Genomic DNA, 15403 nt, shown 5'->3' with positions numbered 1-15403 from the left:
TCAGTACTTTGACCAAAGCCTTTAGGTCTATATGACTGATTAGTTCATTTTATTGTTCTTATTATAATCCTAGACAGACTGCCAAATTGATGTTATGATCCTGCTAATGGATAGTAACTTTGATATTTAAAGTGAGAAATCCAGTGTTCTTTGTGGTTGATAAAGCCGTAAGGTACCAAACAACAATAATCTTCATTAGAGATAATGGGAACTGCAGATGCTGGAGATTCCAAGATAATAAAATGTGAGGCTGGATGAACACAGCAGGCCAAGCAGCATCTCAGGAGCACAAAAGCTGACGTTTCGGGCCTAGACCCTTCATCAGAGAGGGGGATGGGGGGAGGGAACTGGAATAAATAGGGAGAGAGGGGGAGGCGGACCGAAGATGGAGAGTAAAGAAGATAGGTGGAGAGGGTGTAGGTGGGGAGGTAGGGAGGGGATAGGTCAGTCCAGGGAAGACGGACAGGTCAAGGAGGTGGGATGAGGTTAGTAGGTAGCTGGGGGTGCGGCTTGGGGTGGGAGGAAGGGATGGGTGAGAGGAAGAACCGGTTAGGGAGGCAGAGACAGGTTGGACTGGTTTTGGGATGCAGTGGGTGGGGGGGAAGAGCTTCATTATATAATCTTCATTATACAACATTAGAACAGTAATGCAATCTGTAATGCATTTGAGTACACAGAATTAACAGGGTAATTGTGAGTAGTAAGCTGATCGGACACCCCAAAGTGCGCATCAAATAGCAAATGTATCAAAACAGATCTAATTGATTTCTCAGTACATTCGTTAATGACTAGTAGGCTGCACTTCTCATCACAATTCACAAGAGATTGCAGTTCTTCACTTCTACTGATTGGACCTTGAAAATCCCTCTCATGAGCTACTTTGACATGGACACTGCCTCAACAACTACTCCCATTCTGTTTGATCGCCCTTTTCCTGGGTCAGTGGTCCCCTGGATTCTTGAGCTGTGCTAGAGTACTTATTTAGAAGCATAACTACAGCTTTTCACCGATAGCTAGCTCACCCAACCAGTCCACAAATGCTTCTGGTGAACTTTACAATCCAGTCTGTTGAATAAGAATCACTAAGAAGCAGAAAACATTGGTGGTTACCTGTAGGCCCCCAGACATTAGTGGAGTTATAAGGGAAGTTATTAAGCAAGCAATCTGAGGAGTATACCATAGGGCTGCAACAATAATCATAGGTGACTTTAATTTACACGTACGTTAGACAAATCAAGTTATCGATTATGAACAAGGATTTCCTGGAGTTTGTAGGTGGTGGTGTTTTTAAGACCAAACCATAAAGGATCTACTCAGACAACAGGCTATACTACACTGGATACTGTGGAATGAGAAAGGATTAAGCCTTGTTGTGCATGTCCCATGGAGAAAAGTGACCATAACATAGGAAAATTCTCCATTTGGATGGAGAGGGAAGTAGTGTAATACATATTTAGGTCCTGAATCTATATAAAAGGAACTATGGGGCACCAATTGGCAAGGGTGGATTGACGAATCTTTCTAAAGGATTTGATGATAGATTGGCAGTGGTTCATGTTCAAACAACATGGACATGAATTAAACAAATGTTGATTCCTGTTTAGTGCAACAGGCATTTGATAAAGTCCCAAATGCAGATTAATACAAAAACTAAAATCACAATGGGATGCTGGCTGGCTGGATACAAAACTGGCTTGGTCATAGACAGCGGGTGGCAGTGGAAGGATGTTTTTCAGAATGGAGACTGGTAATTAGTGTTCCACAGGGATCGGTCTTAGGTCCTCTGTTTGGGGGGGTGTGTGTGTGTGTGTGTGTGTGTGTGTGTTACACAGTCCACAGATCCCTGATCCCCACAGATTAGCAACACAGGTGGCTAAAGTGATCAAGAAAGCATATTGCATGCTTGTCTTCGTCGGCTAGGGCATGGAGTATGACAGTTGGCAAAACATGTTGGAGCTATAAAAAAATCCTTGTTAGACTGCATTTGAAGTATTGTGTGCAGTTTTGGTTATCGCATTACCAGAAAGACGTAGAAACTTTGGAGAGGGTGTAGAGAAGATTCACCAGGATGTTGCCAGGTCTTGAGGTCATTGGTTTTGAGGTAAGGTTAAAAAGACTAGGATTGTTTTCACTGGAAAGACAGTGGCTGAGAAGAGACCTGACAAAGGTCTACAAAATTGAGAGGCATAGATAGGGTGCATGGTCAGAAGCTTTTTCCCAGGGTTGAAGTTTCAATTACAAGGGTGCACACGTTCATGGTGAGAGGGCAAAAGTTTAAGGGAGATGTGTGAGGGAGGTTTTTCACGCAGAGCATGGTAGGAGCTTGGAATGCACTGCCAGAGGAGATGGCAGAAGCGGGCACATTAGCGATATTCAAGAGGCATCTACGTGGCTACATGAATAGTGAGGGAATAGAGGGATACGGACCGAATAAGAGCAGAAGGTTTGTTTTTTAGTTTAGTTAGGACAGGATTGAAACAGGCTTGGGGGGGCCAAAGGGACTGTTTCTGTGCCATACTCCTCTTTTGTTCTTAAAAGGAGGAAGGTGGCTTAGTAAAGGCTTGCAAAATAAGATAGGGATAGTAATAGATCCAAAGAGGAGATGCATAAAATTGCCAGAAAAAGCAACAAGCCTGATGTTTGAGAACATTTTATTATTCACGAGATCAGAAAGTTTGATTAAGACGGGGGAAAATAAAGTGTAAGTGAAACTGCAGATAACGTAGAAACTAACTGTAAACTCTCCTATAGATATATAATGAGAAAAAAGATTAGCAAAGGCAAATGTAGGTCCCTTTAAAGTCAAAAGCTAGGGAAATTGCAACAGAGAAGAAAGAAATAGCAGAAGAATTGAATGTGGTCTTTGATTCTGACTTCAGAAAACAGCGCAAATAAATTCCCAGAAATGTAAGGCAATCAAGGGTCCAGTGAAAGGGGAGACTCGAAGGAAATCAGCATTAGTAAGAAAATGGCACTGGGCGATATTAATGGAGTTAAAATCTGGAGTTAATATCACTAGGGACTAATAATCTACATTGCATATTCCTGAAGAAAGTGGCCCTGGAAATATCGGGTGTATTAGTAGTTATCTTCCTAAGTTCTGTAGACTACTAGCAGTTGCCACACATTGGAATGTGGCAAATGTAACCTCACTCCTTAAGAAGCAAGGGAGAGAATAAACATCATTACAGACAAGGTAGCCTACCATCAGTAGTAGGAGAAATGCTCAACACTATTATAGAAGACATGATAATAGAACATTTGAAAAGCATTAATGGTATTGGACAAAGCCAGCAAGAGTTTATTAAAAGCAAATCATGTTTTAAAAATCAAGTGGAGTTTTTCATGAGGAAGTAACTAATAGAAAAGGTATGAGAGAAGTCGATATGGTGTATTGAATTTTCAGAATGCATTTGATGGGGTTGTGTGTAAGAGGCTAATAGGCAAAGATAAAGCACAGGTTAAGGGCATGGATCAAAAATTGGTTGACAACAGGATGCAAAGGGGCAATAAATGGGTGTTCATCCAAGTGGTAGGCAGTGATGAATGGGGTTACCGCAAGAATCAGTGCTTCGGCCCAGCTATTCATGATATACATAAATGATCAGGATGATAGAACCAAATGCAACATTTCCAAGTTTGCTAATGACGCAAAATTTGGCAGGACTGAGTGTTGAGGAGGATGCAAGGAAGCTTCAAGATAAATTAGACATGTTGAGTGGTGGGCAAACACACGGCAGATGCAGTACAAACATGGCTAAATGTAAAGTTATGCACTTCACTGTGAAAAACAAGAAGGAAGAGTACTATTTAAGTGGTGTGATATTGGTAAGTGTGGGTGTACAAAGGGATCTGGACATACTTTATAACAGTTGAATAAAAGTTGACAGGCAGGTGCAGCAAGCAATTGGTAAATGGCACGTTAGCTTTCATTGCAGGGGATTTGAGCTCAGAAATAAGCATGACTTACTGTTATATTTGGCCTTGGTGAGCCCACACCTGGAATATTGCCTGCAGTTTTGTTCTCCCTAAGAATAAGGTAGGTAGGTGCTCAAGGTTCACCAGGGAAAGCAAGGCTCTTGTATGAGAGTTTTGTTCTATGCCTGTATTCACTCAAGTTTAGAAGGATGAGAGTGGAGCAAATTGTAACATATGGCATTCTAACATGGTTGGACAGAGTAAATCCATGGAAGATGTTTTCCTTGGCTGGGAAATCTGGAACCAGGGGTTAGTCTCGGAATGGTACTGACTGTTTAACTCAAAGACGAAAGATTTCTCCTCCACAGTGAACCTGTGGAATTCTGTACCATATAATACTATGGAGACCAAACCATTGAATGCTTTCAAGAAAGTGAGACAACAACTTATAGATTTTAAAGGCATCAAGGAGTATGGGGAGAAAGCAGGAATATGGCAGTGAGGATCAGCCATGATCATATTGAATGGCACAGCAGGCTCAAATACTGAGTGGTATACCTTGCTTTCAGCTTATATGCTTCTGTCAGCTGCAATAAATTATTAAAACTCTCAGACTATTTGAGCTCCTCACGGCTTCCCCGAATTGACCCAGTGATCTTCCAACTTTTTCAGCTCGTAGAATGATTTTGGAGTTCTGTCCTTCTGAACTTTTGGCAAAACAGAACCATCCAGCTACTGAAGGAGGGCCCAAACCTGAAATGTCAGCTTTCCTGCTCCTCTGATGCCTCTTGGCCTGCTGTGTTCATCCATCTCGACACCTTTTTATCTCATCCAGTTACTCTTGCCTCCTCATTGTGTCACCAATGCAGAATCTGTGTAGATCAGCAACCTTCCCAGCAGCACAGCTAACTGCAGTACTCCTAACATTGAATTTACATCTCATTCTGTCTCTACCTCCTGCCCAGTACCTGTAATCTTTAAATTCCTCTTCAGTGACCCCCAAGTTATCCTGAGTAGCTATTGAAAACCTTAGATTAAGCATCTCCCATATTGTTGGGCAGAATTGTTTAGTGCCACCTAGTAACTTTCACAGCTGCGTTTTCCATGAATGATACCAGTTGTAGATTGCTGATTTGCTCTGCTCAAATAGATGCAAGCAGATGGTTTTCTTCTCCCCATCCTAAGCAAGTGTGTTTGACACATGACATCTTTTCTATTTCTTTGAAAGAAGAGTACTCTTTGTTCTATTTCCTATGTTGTTTTGCCATTTTTAAGAATGCTTGTTTCTAAAAATATTTATTTCATTTTTTAAATCTTTAATGGATTTTGTTTCTGTCATTGCTCCTGATACGCTATTCTATGATGTAGCATTTCCCCTGTGTTGTTTCACAAAAAAATTCATAACCCTTGAAATGAAAATTGTTCACTGTCTATTTAAGTAGGTTAGATTTACTAGTTTGCTTACACTTATCATTTATCAGTCTTTAATTACAGTCAGCTAAGCATCTGTTTATATACAGGTCTTGATGTAGTGTGGAGGTTCATGAAACTGTATTTCTAATTCTAAACGATCATAAGCTTTGATATTGGTGTCAAAGCATATTAGTTGGTTCTGCTTTAATGCAATTGTTATATTTCCACACATCATTGTATCATAGAAAATCGTGCTAAAGAAATAATGGGCCCTGTGAGAAAAGTGGGGTTGGGGCACACCACCAAAAAATATCACTCAAAAATCTAACGCAATAGATAGTGCAGTTTGAATAAAAGTTTAATTCATATCTAATAATGAAATAAAAATAAATTTAACACTTTATCTTGGGGGGAAAAAATGTCAAGATGACTTGATTGGGGTGGAAGTTTTGAGTTGTTCTATTATTAATGCAGGCACTTTCTTTATTAATTCATGGAATGAGGGCATCACTGGCTAGGCAACATTTATTGCCCATCCTTAATTGCCCAGAGGGCAGTTTAAGAGTCAACCACATTGCTGTGGGTCTGGAATGACATGTAGGCCAGACCAGGAAAGGATGGCAGTTTCCTTCCCTAAAGGACATTAGTGAGCCAGGTGGGTTTTTCTGACATTTGATAATGGATTCACAGTCATCATTAAATTTTTAATTCCAGATATTTAATGAATTCACATTCTATCATCTCTCGTGGCAGTGTTCAAACCCAGGGCCCCGAATGCTATTTGGGTCTCTGGATTCAAGTCCAGTGATAATACCACTAGGCCATTGACTCCCCAGTTACCATTGCTGAGGGTCATCGTCATCATCACCTTCAGGTGCAGTTGTGGTTGCAAGGTTAGGTGAAAAATAATTTGCAAACAAAACGAAAATCACAGAGTACTGTACCTCTCACAGAAAGCGCAAAGCCTGTAAAACAACTGCGTTATTTCCTGTGGAGACTTGGCACTAACATTGAGCATGTCCAGGACAAAACAATCGTGACATCGATGTGTACTCCTCTGCGCACTGACAGAATCATGTTATAGCTAACACCAGTTCACGTTTTAGGTATGGCATTCCCCTATTTGCCAGTCATAGCCAATGTGCCTTGCCATCACACGGGTTTATAGCAGAACCGACTGTACTGTTTTTATAAAGTAGTTTCCTGATTGTGTTGTCACTTCAACTAAATATAACCATAGTCCCACATAGGATTTAATGTATTTGGTGTGTTGAGTCCTTGCTGGTTTGCTGTAGAGCAATCTGGTCAGCCTCGTTCCCTTGTTCTATTACTATATTCCTGCAAATTGATTACCCTGCAGTACCTGCCCTGTTTCCTTCTGAAATCACTGATAGTTTACACTTTTTCCAGGCTTGTTATGTAGCGGGTTCATATCATTACCATGGAAATCTCTGCAAAAGGTTACTTGGTAAGATAGATTCTGATCTGTCTCATTCCTAAGTAAGTGATCCCAGCCTTAATTGGAGAAGGGGTTCCCACTAAAGATGGTGATTAGAAGAAAATGTAGGACCTGCTTTCAATATATTAAGGCTAGGTTATCCCATCTGAACAGTTTCCGTTCCTTCCTGTCTTGGTCAGAATCCCATGTGACCATAGAATCAGCACTTAATCCTTCAAAATAAGCCAACTATCAATTTCTTTTAGTCGCTCATGGATTGAGTGTGCCACTGGTTGGGCCAACATTTATTGCCCATCAGTATTTGGCCCAGCAAAATTGGTGGTGAGCCACTACAGTTCTTCGTGCGTCACCACATTCCTAGTGCTGCTAAGAAGGGAGTTCCAGGGCTGGAATCCAGTGATACTGAAGGAGTGACAATATAGTTCCAAATCAGATTGGTATGCAGCTTGGAGAGAAACTTTCAGTTGGTGGTGTTCCCATGCATCTGATTTCCTTATCAATGTAGGTTGTTGAAGTTGCTGACCTGGGAGGTACAGTGAATCTTGTAGATGGGTGCTCACTGTGCATTGGTGGTGAAGTGGATGAATGTTGAAAATGATCCCTTCAGTTTTTAATGAACATATTTTTACTGAGAATTTCGTGTGGGGGACTTGGACAAGTCCAAGTAGACATTTGTAGAAAGGGACAATGACAAAATGGTTTTTCAAGTACAAACACAAGCCATTCGAGCTGAATTGTTGGTGAACGTTTATTTGAGAACAGGGTTGTTGTTTAGTGAAAATCGAAATTGCTGTCTGACAAAGAGGGATTAATTACTTAATAGAGGGATTGAGTTCAACAGCCGCAAAGTTATGTTCCAGCTATACAAAAGCCTGGCTCGGCCACATCTGGAGTATTGTGTCCAGTCTGGTTGTCTCATTACAGGAAAGATGTGGAAGCGTTGGAAAAGGTGTAGAGGAGATCTACCAGGATGTTACTGAAAGAGACGGAAGATCTTACAAGGAAAGGTTGAGAGATCTAGGACTTTTCTCTTTAGAACGACAAAGGATGAGAGGTGGCTTGATAAAGGTGTACAAAATGATCAGAGGTGTAGATAGAGTAGATAGCCGGAGACTTTTTCCAGGGGTGGACATAGGTATTACAAGGGGGCATAGTTTTACAGAGAGTGGAGGCAGGTATAGGGGAGGCATCAGTCTGGTAGGGCCGTGGAATGCATTGCCAGAGAGGGTAGTGGAGTCGGCCTCATTAGGGGCATTTAAGCAGCTATTAGGTAGGCATATGGATGATAGGATAAAGTAAAGGTGGAGGTTAGATAGACCTTAGGATTAGGGTAAAAGTTCGGCATAACATCGTGGGCCAATGAGCCTGTACAGTGCTATACCTTTCTATGTTCTAAAGGTGGATGTCTGATCCTGGGAATGTAGAATTTATAAATTAAATGGTTTATAATTCAAATCACTTTGCTAATTGTCTGATAATAAGCTAAATTTTGCTAGCTTAACGTTTAACAAAGTGTTGAGCTGGATGAACACAGGCCAAGCAGCATCTTAGGAGCACAAAAGCTGACGTTTCAGGCTGAGACCCTTCATCAGAAAACGGGGATGGACAGAGGATTCTGAAATAAATAGAGAGAGAGGGGGAGGCAGACCAAAGATGGATGGAAGTGAAGATGGGTGGAGAAGAGAGTATAGGTGGGGAGGTAGGGAGGGGATAGGTCAGTTCAGAGAGGACGGACAGGTCAAAGGAGCAGGATGAGGTTAGTAGGTAGCCTTCCCGGACTGACCTATTCCTCCCCCACCTCCCCACCTATACCCTCCTCTCCACCTACCTTCTCTATCCATCTTCGGTCCGCCTCCCCTTCTCTCCCTATTTATTTCAGAGTCCTGTCCCCATCCCCTTTTTCTGATGAAGGGTCTTGGCCTGAAACGTCCGCTTTTGTGCTCCTAAGATGCTGCTTGGCCTGCTGTGTTCATCCAGCTCCACACTCTATCTCGGATTCTCCAGCATCTGCAGTTCCCATTGTCTCTAGCTTAATGTTTAAACTTGTTTATATTTGAACACAGATTTTCTTTTATGTTTGTAGTTTATGTACGCTTGAAACAATTACGCTAAATTTCTCTAGCAGACTTATTGACTTACAAATAGCTTAGTATCTCCATCGTTTGTAATTGATTGCCTTGCATTTAAGAACAGCTAATATTCCCAGCCACATACTTGAACTATTTTGAGCTATTCCATGTCATAAGCTTTGACCAGCTGAGATTCTGACATTGTAGCAGCCCACTTCCTGTACAAATATTTCCCTAATCATAGAATCCCTACTGTATAGAAACAGGCCCTTTGGCCCGACAAGTCCACACCAATCCTTGGAGCATCCCACCCAGACCCAGACCCTTATAACCCACCTAATCTACACATCCCAGAACACTATGGGCAGTTTAGCATGGCCAGCCCACCTAGCCGGCACATCATTTGGACTATGGGAGGAAACCCGAGCACCCGCAGGGAACCCACACAGAAAATGGAGAATGTGCAAACTGCACACAACCAGTCGCCTGAGGTTGGAATCAAACCCTGGTGCTGTGAGGCAACAATGCTGACCACTGAGCCACTGTGCCACCCCTCATGGTCATCCAGAAGTCCTGAGCTATGTTTCTTACTTAGCATAAGCCTTGCCAAGGAAAGATCTCAGGCCTTGCTGATGTGACTTAGAACATTTTAAAAAGATAATTCTTGAATTGGGCGTAATGGTCGAGACACTGGCATTTCACCAGAACAACCTTAGTTCAAATATAGCCCAGAAAACGACACAAAAATCTTTCTAAGATAACAAAGTGTGGAGCTGGATGAACACAGTAGGCTCCCAGGCTCTGATGAAGGGTCTAGTCCCGAAACGTCAGCTTTTGTGCTCCTGAGATGCTGCTTGGCCTGCTGTGTTCATCCAGCTCCACACTTTGTTATCTTGGAATCTCCAGCATCTGCAGTTCCCATTATCATTAATACAAAAATCTTGCTTGCTGCTTGTAAGACCAAAGGAAATGGGAACTGGAGTAAGCTGCTCCGTATTTTTCATCTGCTCCGTAATTCGGTTGTATCGCGGTTGATCTGACATTCCTCACATCCACTTTCCTGCTTTTTCCCTATAACCCCTGATTCACTGACTAATCAACAATCTGTCTATCTCAGCCTTAAATATGCACAAAGATCCTCCCTGACAGATCTCTGTGACAAGGAGTTCCAAAGAGACTCAATCCTCTGAGATGAGGAGGAATTCTTTTTCTCGGTCTTAAATTGGCACCCCTTTGTTCTAAGACCATGCTCTGTGGCCCTAGCCTCTTCCGTGAGGAGAAATATCCTCCCAAACATACCCAGTCAAGCCCCTTGGGAATCGTATATTATCTTGATCGACAAGAAAGCAAAACAGAATTAATGTTTTGAATCCTGTATGATGATTCTTTAGAATGTCATTGTTTTGGTTGTAGCAGTATGAGCTTATTTTTAAAAAAATTCATTCATGGGATGAGGGTGTCACTAGTTAGGCCAGCATTTAATTCCCAGAGAACAGTTAAGAGTCGACCGCATTGCTGTGGTTCTGGAGTCACCTGTAGGCCAGACCAGGTAAGGATAGCAGTTTCCTTCCCTAAAGGACATCACTGAACCAGATGAGTTTTTGTGACAATCAACCGTGATCATTAGACTATCAGTTTCATACACTTTTCTAAATTTACTGAATTCGAACCTAGATTCTCAGAGCATTACTTTGCGTTAACAGTCCAACAATAATACCACTAGGCCATCACCTCTCCCATTTGTTACGCAAGAGAAGCGAAAAGCTTATGAACTTAAAGCAAGGATTTCATGTTGCAATTTGGAGACCAAAATGTTTCTAATGCTAAATTTTAAGCTCAAATAAACCTAGTCCAGTCCAGGAGGCTTGGGGCTTGCAAAGATTGAAAAGGAACTTGATAAAAATTGTCAAAGTTACTCAACCTCAGCTAATTTGAGGACATGTTTCGCATATCTGATGGTCAGATATCCAGACTTCTATGTTCTTTGTTTGCAAACTAATATTCCCCTCCATGCTTTCCCTTGGGTGTGTACAGTCAGTGGTCAGGGGAATCAGTCTGTTTTACGTATTTCTGCAACTTGCAGTAGGCAGCTGGGAAATAAATGACCGCTCAAAGTCTTCATTTTTAAAATTATTTATCTGTTCCTTTTCTCTGTCCACCCAATAAGAACACACTGTTCATTTCTTCCTTATTGTAATGCTGTTATAACGTATACCCAATTTCATTGGTGGTCTAACCTGTGTTCCCAGCTGACACAGCGTACACTTCTATGTCTGCTAACACTATTATGTTTGCAGCTAATGTTTCTAACTGAATTGTAACTTTTTTTTAAATTACAGGAGGGCTTACAGAGATCAGTTGAAGTTCTGGACGCACTGTGTACTGGTGACACTAATTATCTTCACAGTTTCTTCTTTTTTTGCTGAACAGGTTTGTTAATCTTGAATTTTTAGTCTTTCATCAAAACTAACATTCATGAAATACCTTCACTGCTGCTAGCAGGATAATTTCCACTGGAGCAGAACAACCGACATTCTCCAGTCAGTCCTCAGTAAGGGGCTCACCTTTGTCCCCCTACAACCACACATCAACGAATACCAGTCACGATTGGACATAGAACATTTTTTCTGCCACCTTCGCCTCCACGCCTACTTCTTCAACCGGGAGCCTAACCGTCCCTCCACTGACCCCTTCGCCCACTTCCAACACAAGTCCTCCTCCTGGACGCCACCCCCAGGCCTCCTACCTTCCCTCAACCTCTTCATCTCTAACTGCCGTCGAGACATTAACCGCCTCAACCTCTCCACCCCTCTCACCCACTCCAACCTCTCCCCCGCAGAATGGGGAGCCCTCCGCTCCAACCCCAACCTCACCATCAAACCTGCAGACAAGGGTGGCGCAGTGGTAGTATGGCGCACTGACCTCTACATCGCCGAGGCCAAACGCCAACTCTCCGACACCACCTCCTACCGCCCCCTCGATCATGACCCCACACCCGAGCACCAAACCATCATCTCCAACACCATCCATGACCTCATCACCTCAGGGGACCTCCCACCCACAGCTTCCAACCTCATTGTTCCCCAACCCCGCACGGCCCGTTTCTATCTCCTTCCTAAAATCCACAAACCTGCCTGCCCTGGTCGACCCATCGTCTCAGGCTGCTCCTGCCCCACCGAACTCATCTCCACCTACCTGGACTCCATTTTCTCCCCTTTGGTCCAGGAACTCCCTACCTACGTCCGTGACACCACCCACGCCCTCCACCTCCTCCAGGACTTCCAATTCCCTGGCCCCCAACACCTCATTTTCACCATGGACGTTCACTCCCTATACACCTGTATTCCGCATGCAGATGGCCTCAAGGCCCTCTGCTTCTTCCTGTCCTGCAGGCCCGACCAGTTCCCCTCCACCGACACCCTCATCCGCCTAGCTGAACTCGTCCTTACCCTCAACAACTTCTCTTTCGATTCCTCCCACTTCCTACAGACTAAGGGGGTGGCCATGGGCCCCAGCTATGCCTGCCTCTTTGTAGGTTACGTGGAACAGTCCCTCTTCCGCACCTACACAGGCACCAAACCCCACCTCTTCCTCCGTTACATTGATGACTGTATCGGCGCCGCCTCTTGCTTCTCAGAGGAGCTGGAACAGTTTATCCACTTCTTCACCAACACCTTCCACCCCAACCTTCAGTTCACCTGGGCCATCTCCAGCACATCCCTCACCTTCCTGGACCTCTCAGTCTCCGTCTCAGGCAACCAGCTTGTAACTGATGTCCATTTCAAGCCCACCGACTCTCACAGCTACCTAGAATACACCTCCTCCCACCCACCCTCCTGCAAAAATTCCATCCCCTATTCCCAATTCCTCCGCCTCCGCCGCATCTGCTCCCACGATGAGGCATTCCACACCTGCACATCCCAGATGTCCACAAGTTCTTCAAGGACCGCAACTTTCCCCCCACAGTGGTCGAGAACGCCCTTGACCACATCTCCCACATTTCCCGCAACACATCCCTCACACCCCGCCCCCGCCACAACCGCCCAAAGAGGATCCCCCTTGTTCTCTCACACCACTCCACCAACCTCCGGATACAACGCATCATCCTCCGACACTTCCGCCATCTACTATCCGACCCCATCACCCAAGACATTTTTCCATCCCCACCCCTGTCTGCTTTGTGGAGAGACCACTCTCTCCGTGACTCCCTTGTTTGCTCCACACTGCCCTCCAACCCCACCACACCCGGCACCTTCCCCTGCAACCGCAGGAAATGCTACACTTGCCCCCACACCTCCTCCCTCACCCCTATCCCAGGCCCCAAGATGACTTTCCACATTAAGCAGAGGTTCACCTGCACATCTGCCAATGTGGTATATACTGCATCCACTGCACCCGATGTCGCTCCCTCTACATTGGGGAAACCAAGCGGAGGTTTGGGGACCGCTTTGCGGAACACCTCCGCTCGGTTCGCAATAAACAACTGCACCTCCAGGCGCAAACCATTTCCACCCCACCTCCCATTCTTTAGATGACATGTCCATCATGGGCCTCCTGCAGTGCCACAATGATGCCACCCGAAGGTTGGAGGAACAGCAACTCATATTCCGCTTGGGAACCCTGCAGCCGAATGGTATCAATGTGGACTTCACCAGTTTCAAAATCTCCCCTTCCCCCACCGCATCCCAAAACCAGCCCAGTTCGTCCCCTCCCCCCACTGCACCACACAACCAGCCCAGCTCTTCCCCTCCACCCACTGCATTCCAAAACCAGTCCAACCTATCTCTGCCTCCCTAACCTGTTCTTCCTCTCACCCATCCCTTGCTCCCACCCCAAGCCGCACCTCCATCTCCTACCTACTAACCTCATCCCACCTCCTTGACCTGTCCGTCTTCCCTGGACTGACCTATCCCCTCCCTACCTCCCCACCTATACTCTCCTCTCCACCTATCTTATTTTCTCTCCATCTTCGGTCCGCCTCCCCCCCTCTCCCTATTTATTCCAGAACCCTCACCCCATCCCCCTCTCTGATGAAGGGTCTAGGCCCGAAACGTCAGCTTTTGTGCTCCTGAGATGCTGCTGGGCCTGCTGTGTTCATCCAGCCTCACATTTCATTATCTAACATTCTCAAGCAGTTTGGTGGGTAGCAATCACTGAAGAAAATACAAGGCAGTAGTAAGTGGGATTACTCAAAAAGCGATATGGCACAGACATTTGCCAGTTGGCTGTAATCTGTGGTTCTGTATTTCATATTATTTCTCATTTATCCTCCATGTATTTTAGAAGTAGAATACATGCTCAGGGATTAAACAGAAAGTTCCTGGGATGGTGCTCATTAAGGTATCTGAAGTTTTGTCATTTTTATATAGCTGTTTGCTCAACAGACGTATTTTCTGTTCTGTCTCCAGGAACTGTTTCTGTAAATGCTTTCAATCTAGCCTTAAAGCAGGAATGACTTCATTTGATGTGCCTCTACTTAAATGTAATCAGCCTGTTTTACTGGGGACTACAGGATAAATCTTATAGAAGAGAAATTCTGAAGTTTTTTAAATCACTTATCGGATCTTTCTTTTGCTGGCTCAGCCAGCATTTATTGTACCTCCTCAACTTCCCTTGAGACGGTACTGTGAACGGTTTTCTTCAAATGCTGCAGCTCATTTGCGGTTGGTAAAATCACAAAGCCGTTAGGGAGGGAATTCCAAGATGTTGACTGAGTGACACTGAATGATGATGTATTTCCAAGTCAAGGTGGTGAGTAGCTTGGAGGGGAACTTGTAAAGATTGGTGGCGTTACCATGCTTCTACTGCCCTTGTCCCCCTGGGTGATTACTTGTCATGGGTTTTGAAGGTGCTGTTGTAAGGAGCTTTGAATTTCTACAGTGCAAATTGTAGATGGCACACACTTCTGCTTCTGAGAATTGATGGTGGAGAGAGAGAATGTTTGTTGTGGTGCCAATAAAGTGGACTGCTTTGTTCTACGTGTTGATATTCTTGAGTGTTGTTGGAGCTCTACCAATCCAGGCAAGTTGGGAGTATTCCATTACACTCTTGAATATTGCCAAGTGGGTGGCGTCCAGACATTGTGGAGTAAGGAAGAGGGTTACTCACTGCAGAATTCCTATCACCTAACTGCTCTTGCAATCACAGTATTTGGCTAGTCAACTTCAATTTCTGGTCAATGATAACTCGCAATGTGTTGATATTGGGAGCACCAGTGATTGTAACATCATTGAATGTCAAGGGGTGAGTCGTTAGATTCTCTCTTGTTGGAGATGGTCATTGCTTGGTGTTTGTGTGGCATGTATATTACTTCTTACTTTTCAGCCCAACCCTGGATATTATCTGGGACTTCCTGCATTTGACCATGGACTGCTTCAGTATCTGAGCAGGTGCTCAAGATACTTAAAATTGTGTAGTCGTCAGCGAACATTTCAATTTATGATGGAGTGAAGGCCTTGAAGCAGCTAAGATAGCTGGACCTGGGACACTACCTTGAGATATTCCTGCAGAGATGTTCTGGAGCTGAGGTGACTGACCTCTGACA

At 44.1% G+C, this 15403-nt stretch overlaps 1 protein-coding gene across 4 annotated transcripts in view; it reads left to right on the top strand.

Moving 5' to 3' along the window:
* The window catches only part of gnptab (N-acetylglucosamine-1-phosphate transferase subunits alpha and beta), a 105769-nt gene that overhangs the window by 81076 nt on the left and 9290 nt on the right, over positions 1-15403 (top strand). For all 4 annotated transcript variants that reach the window (XM_059652579.1, XM_059652578.1, XM_059652580.1 and 1 more), the window contains one exon: positions 11199-11289. In XM_059652579.1, the coding sequence (XP_059508562.1) occupies positions 11199-11289 (91 nt within the window). The remainder of the gene's footprint in view (positions 1-11198; positions 11290-15403) is intronic.

This window comes from Stegostoma tigrinum, chromosome 18 (assembly GCF_030684315.1).
Source record: "Stegostoma tigrinum isolate sSteTig4 chromosome 18, sSteTig4.hap1, whole genome shotgun sequence".
In the NCBI taxonomy this organism is placed as follows: domain Eukaryota; kingdom Metazoa; phylum Chordata; class Chondrichthyes; order Orectolobiformes; family Stegostomatidae; genus Stegostoma; species Stegostoma tigrinum.
This window is presented reverse-complemented; position numbering and strand designations above follow the sequence as displayed.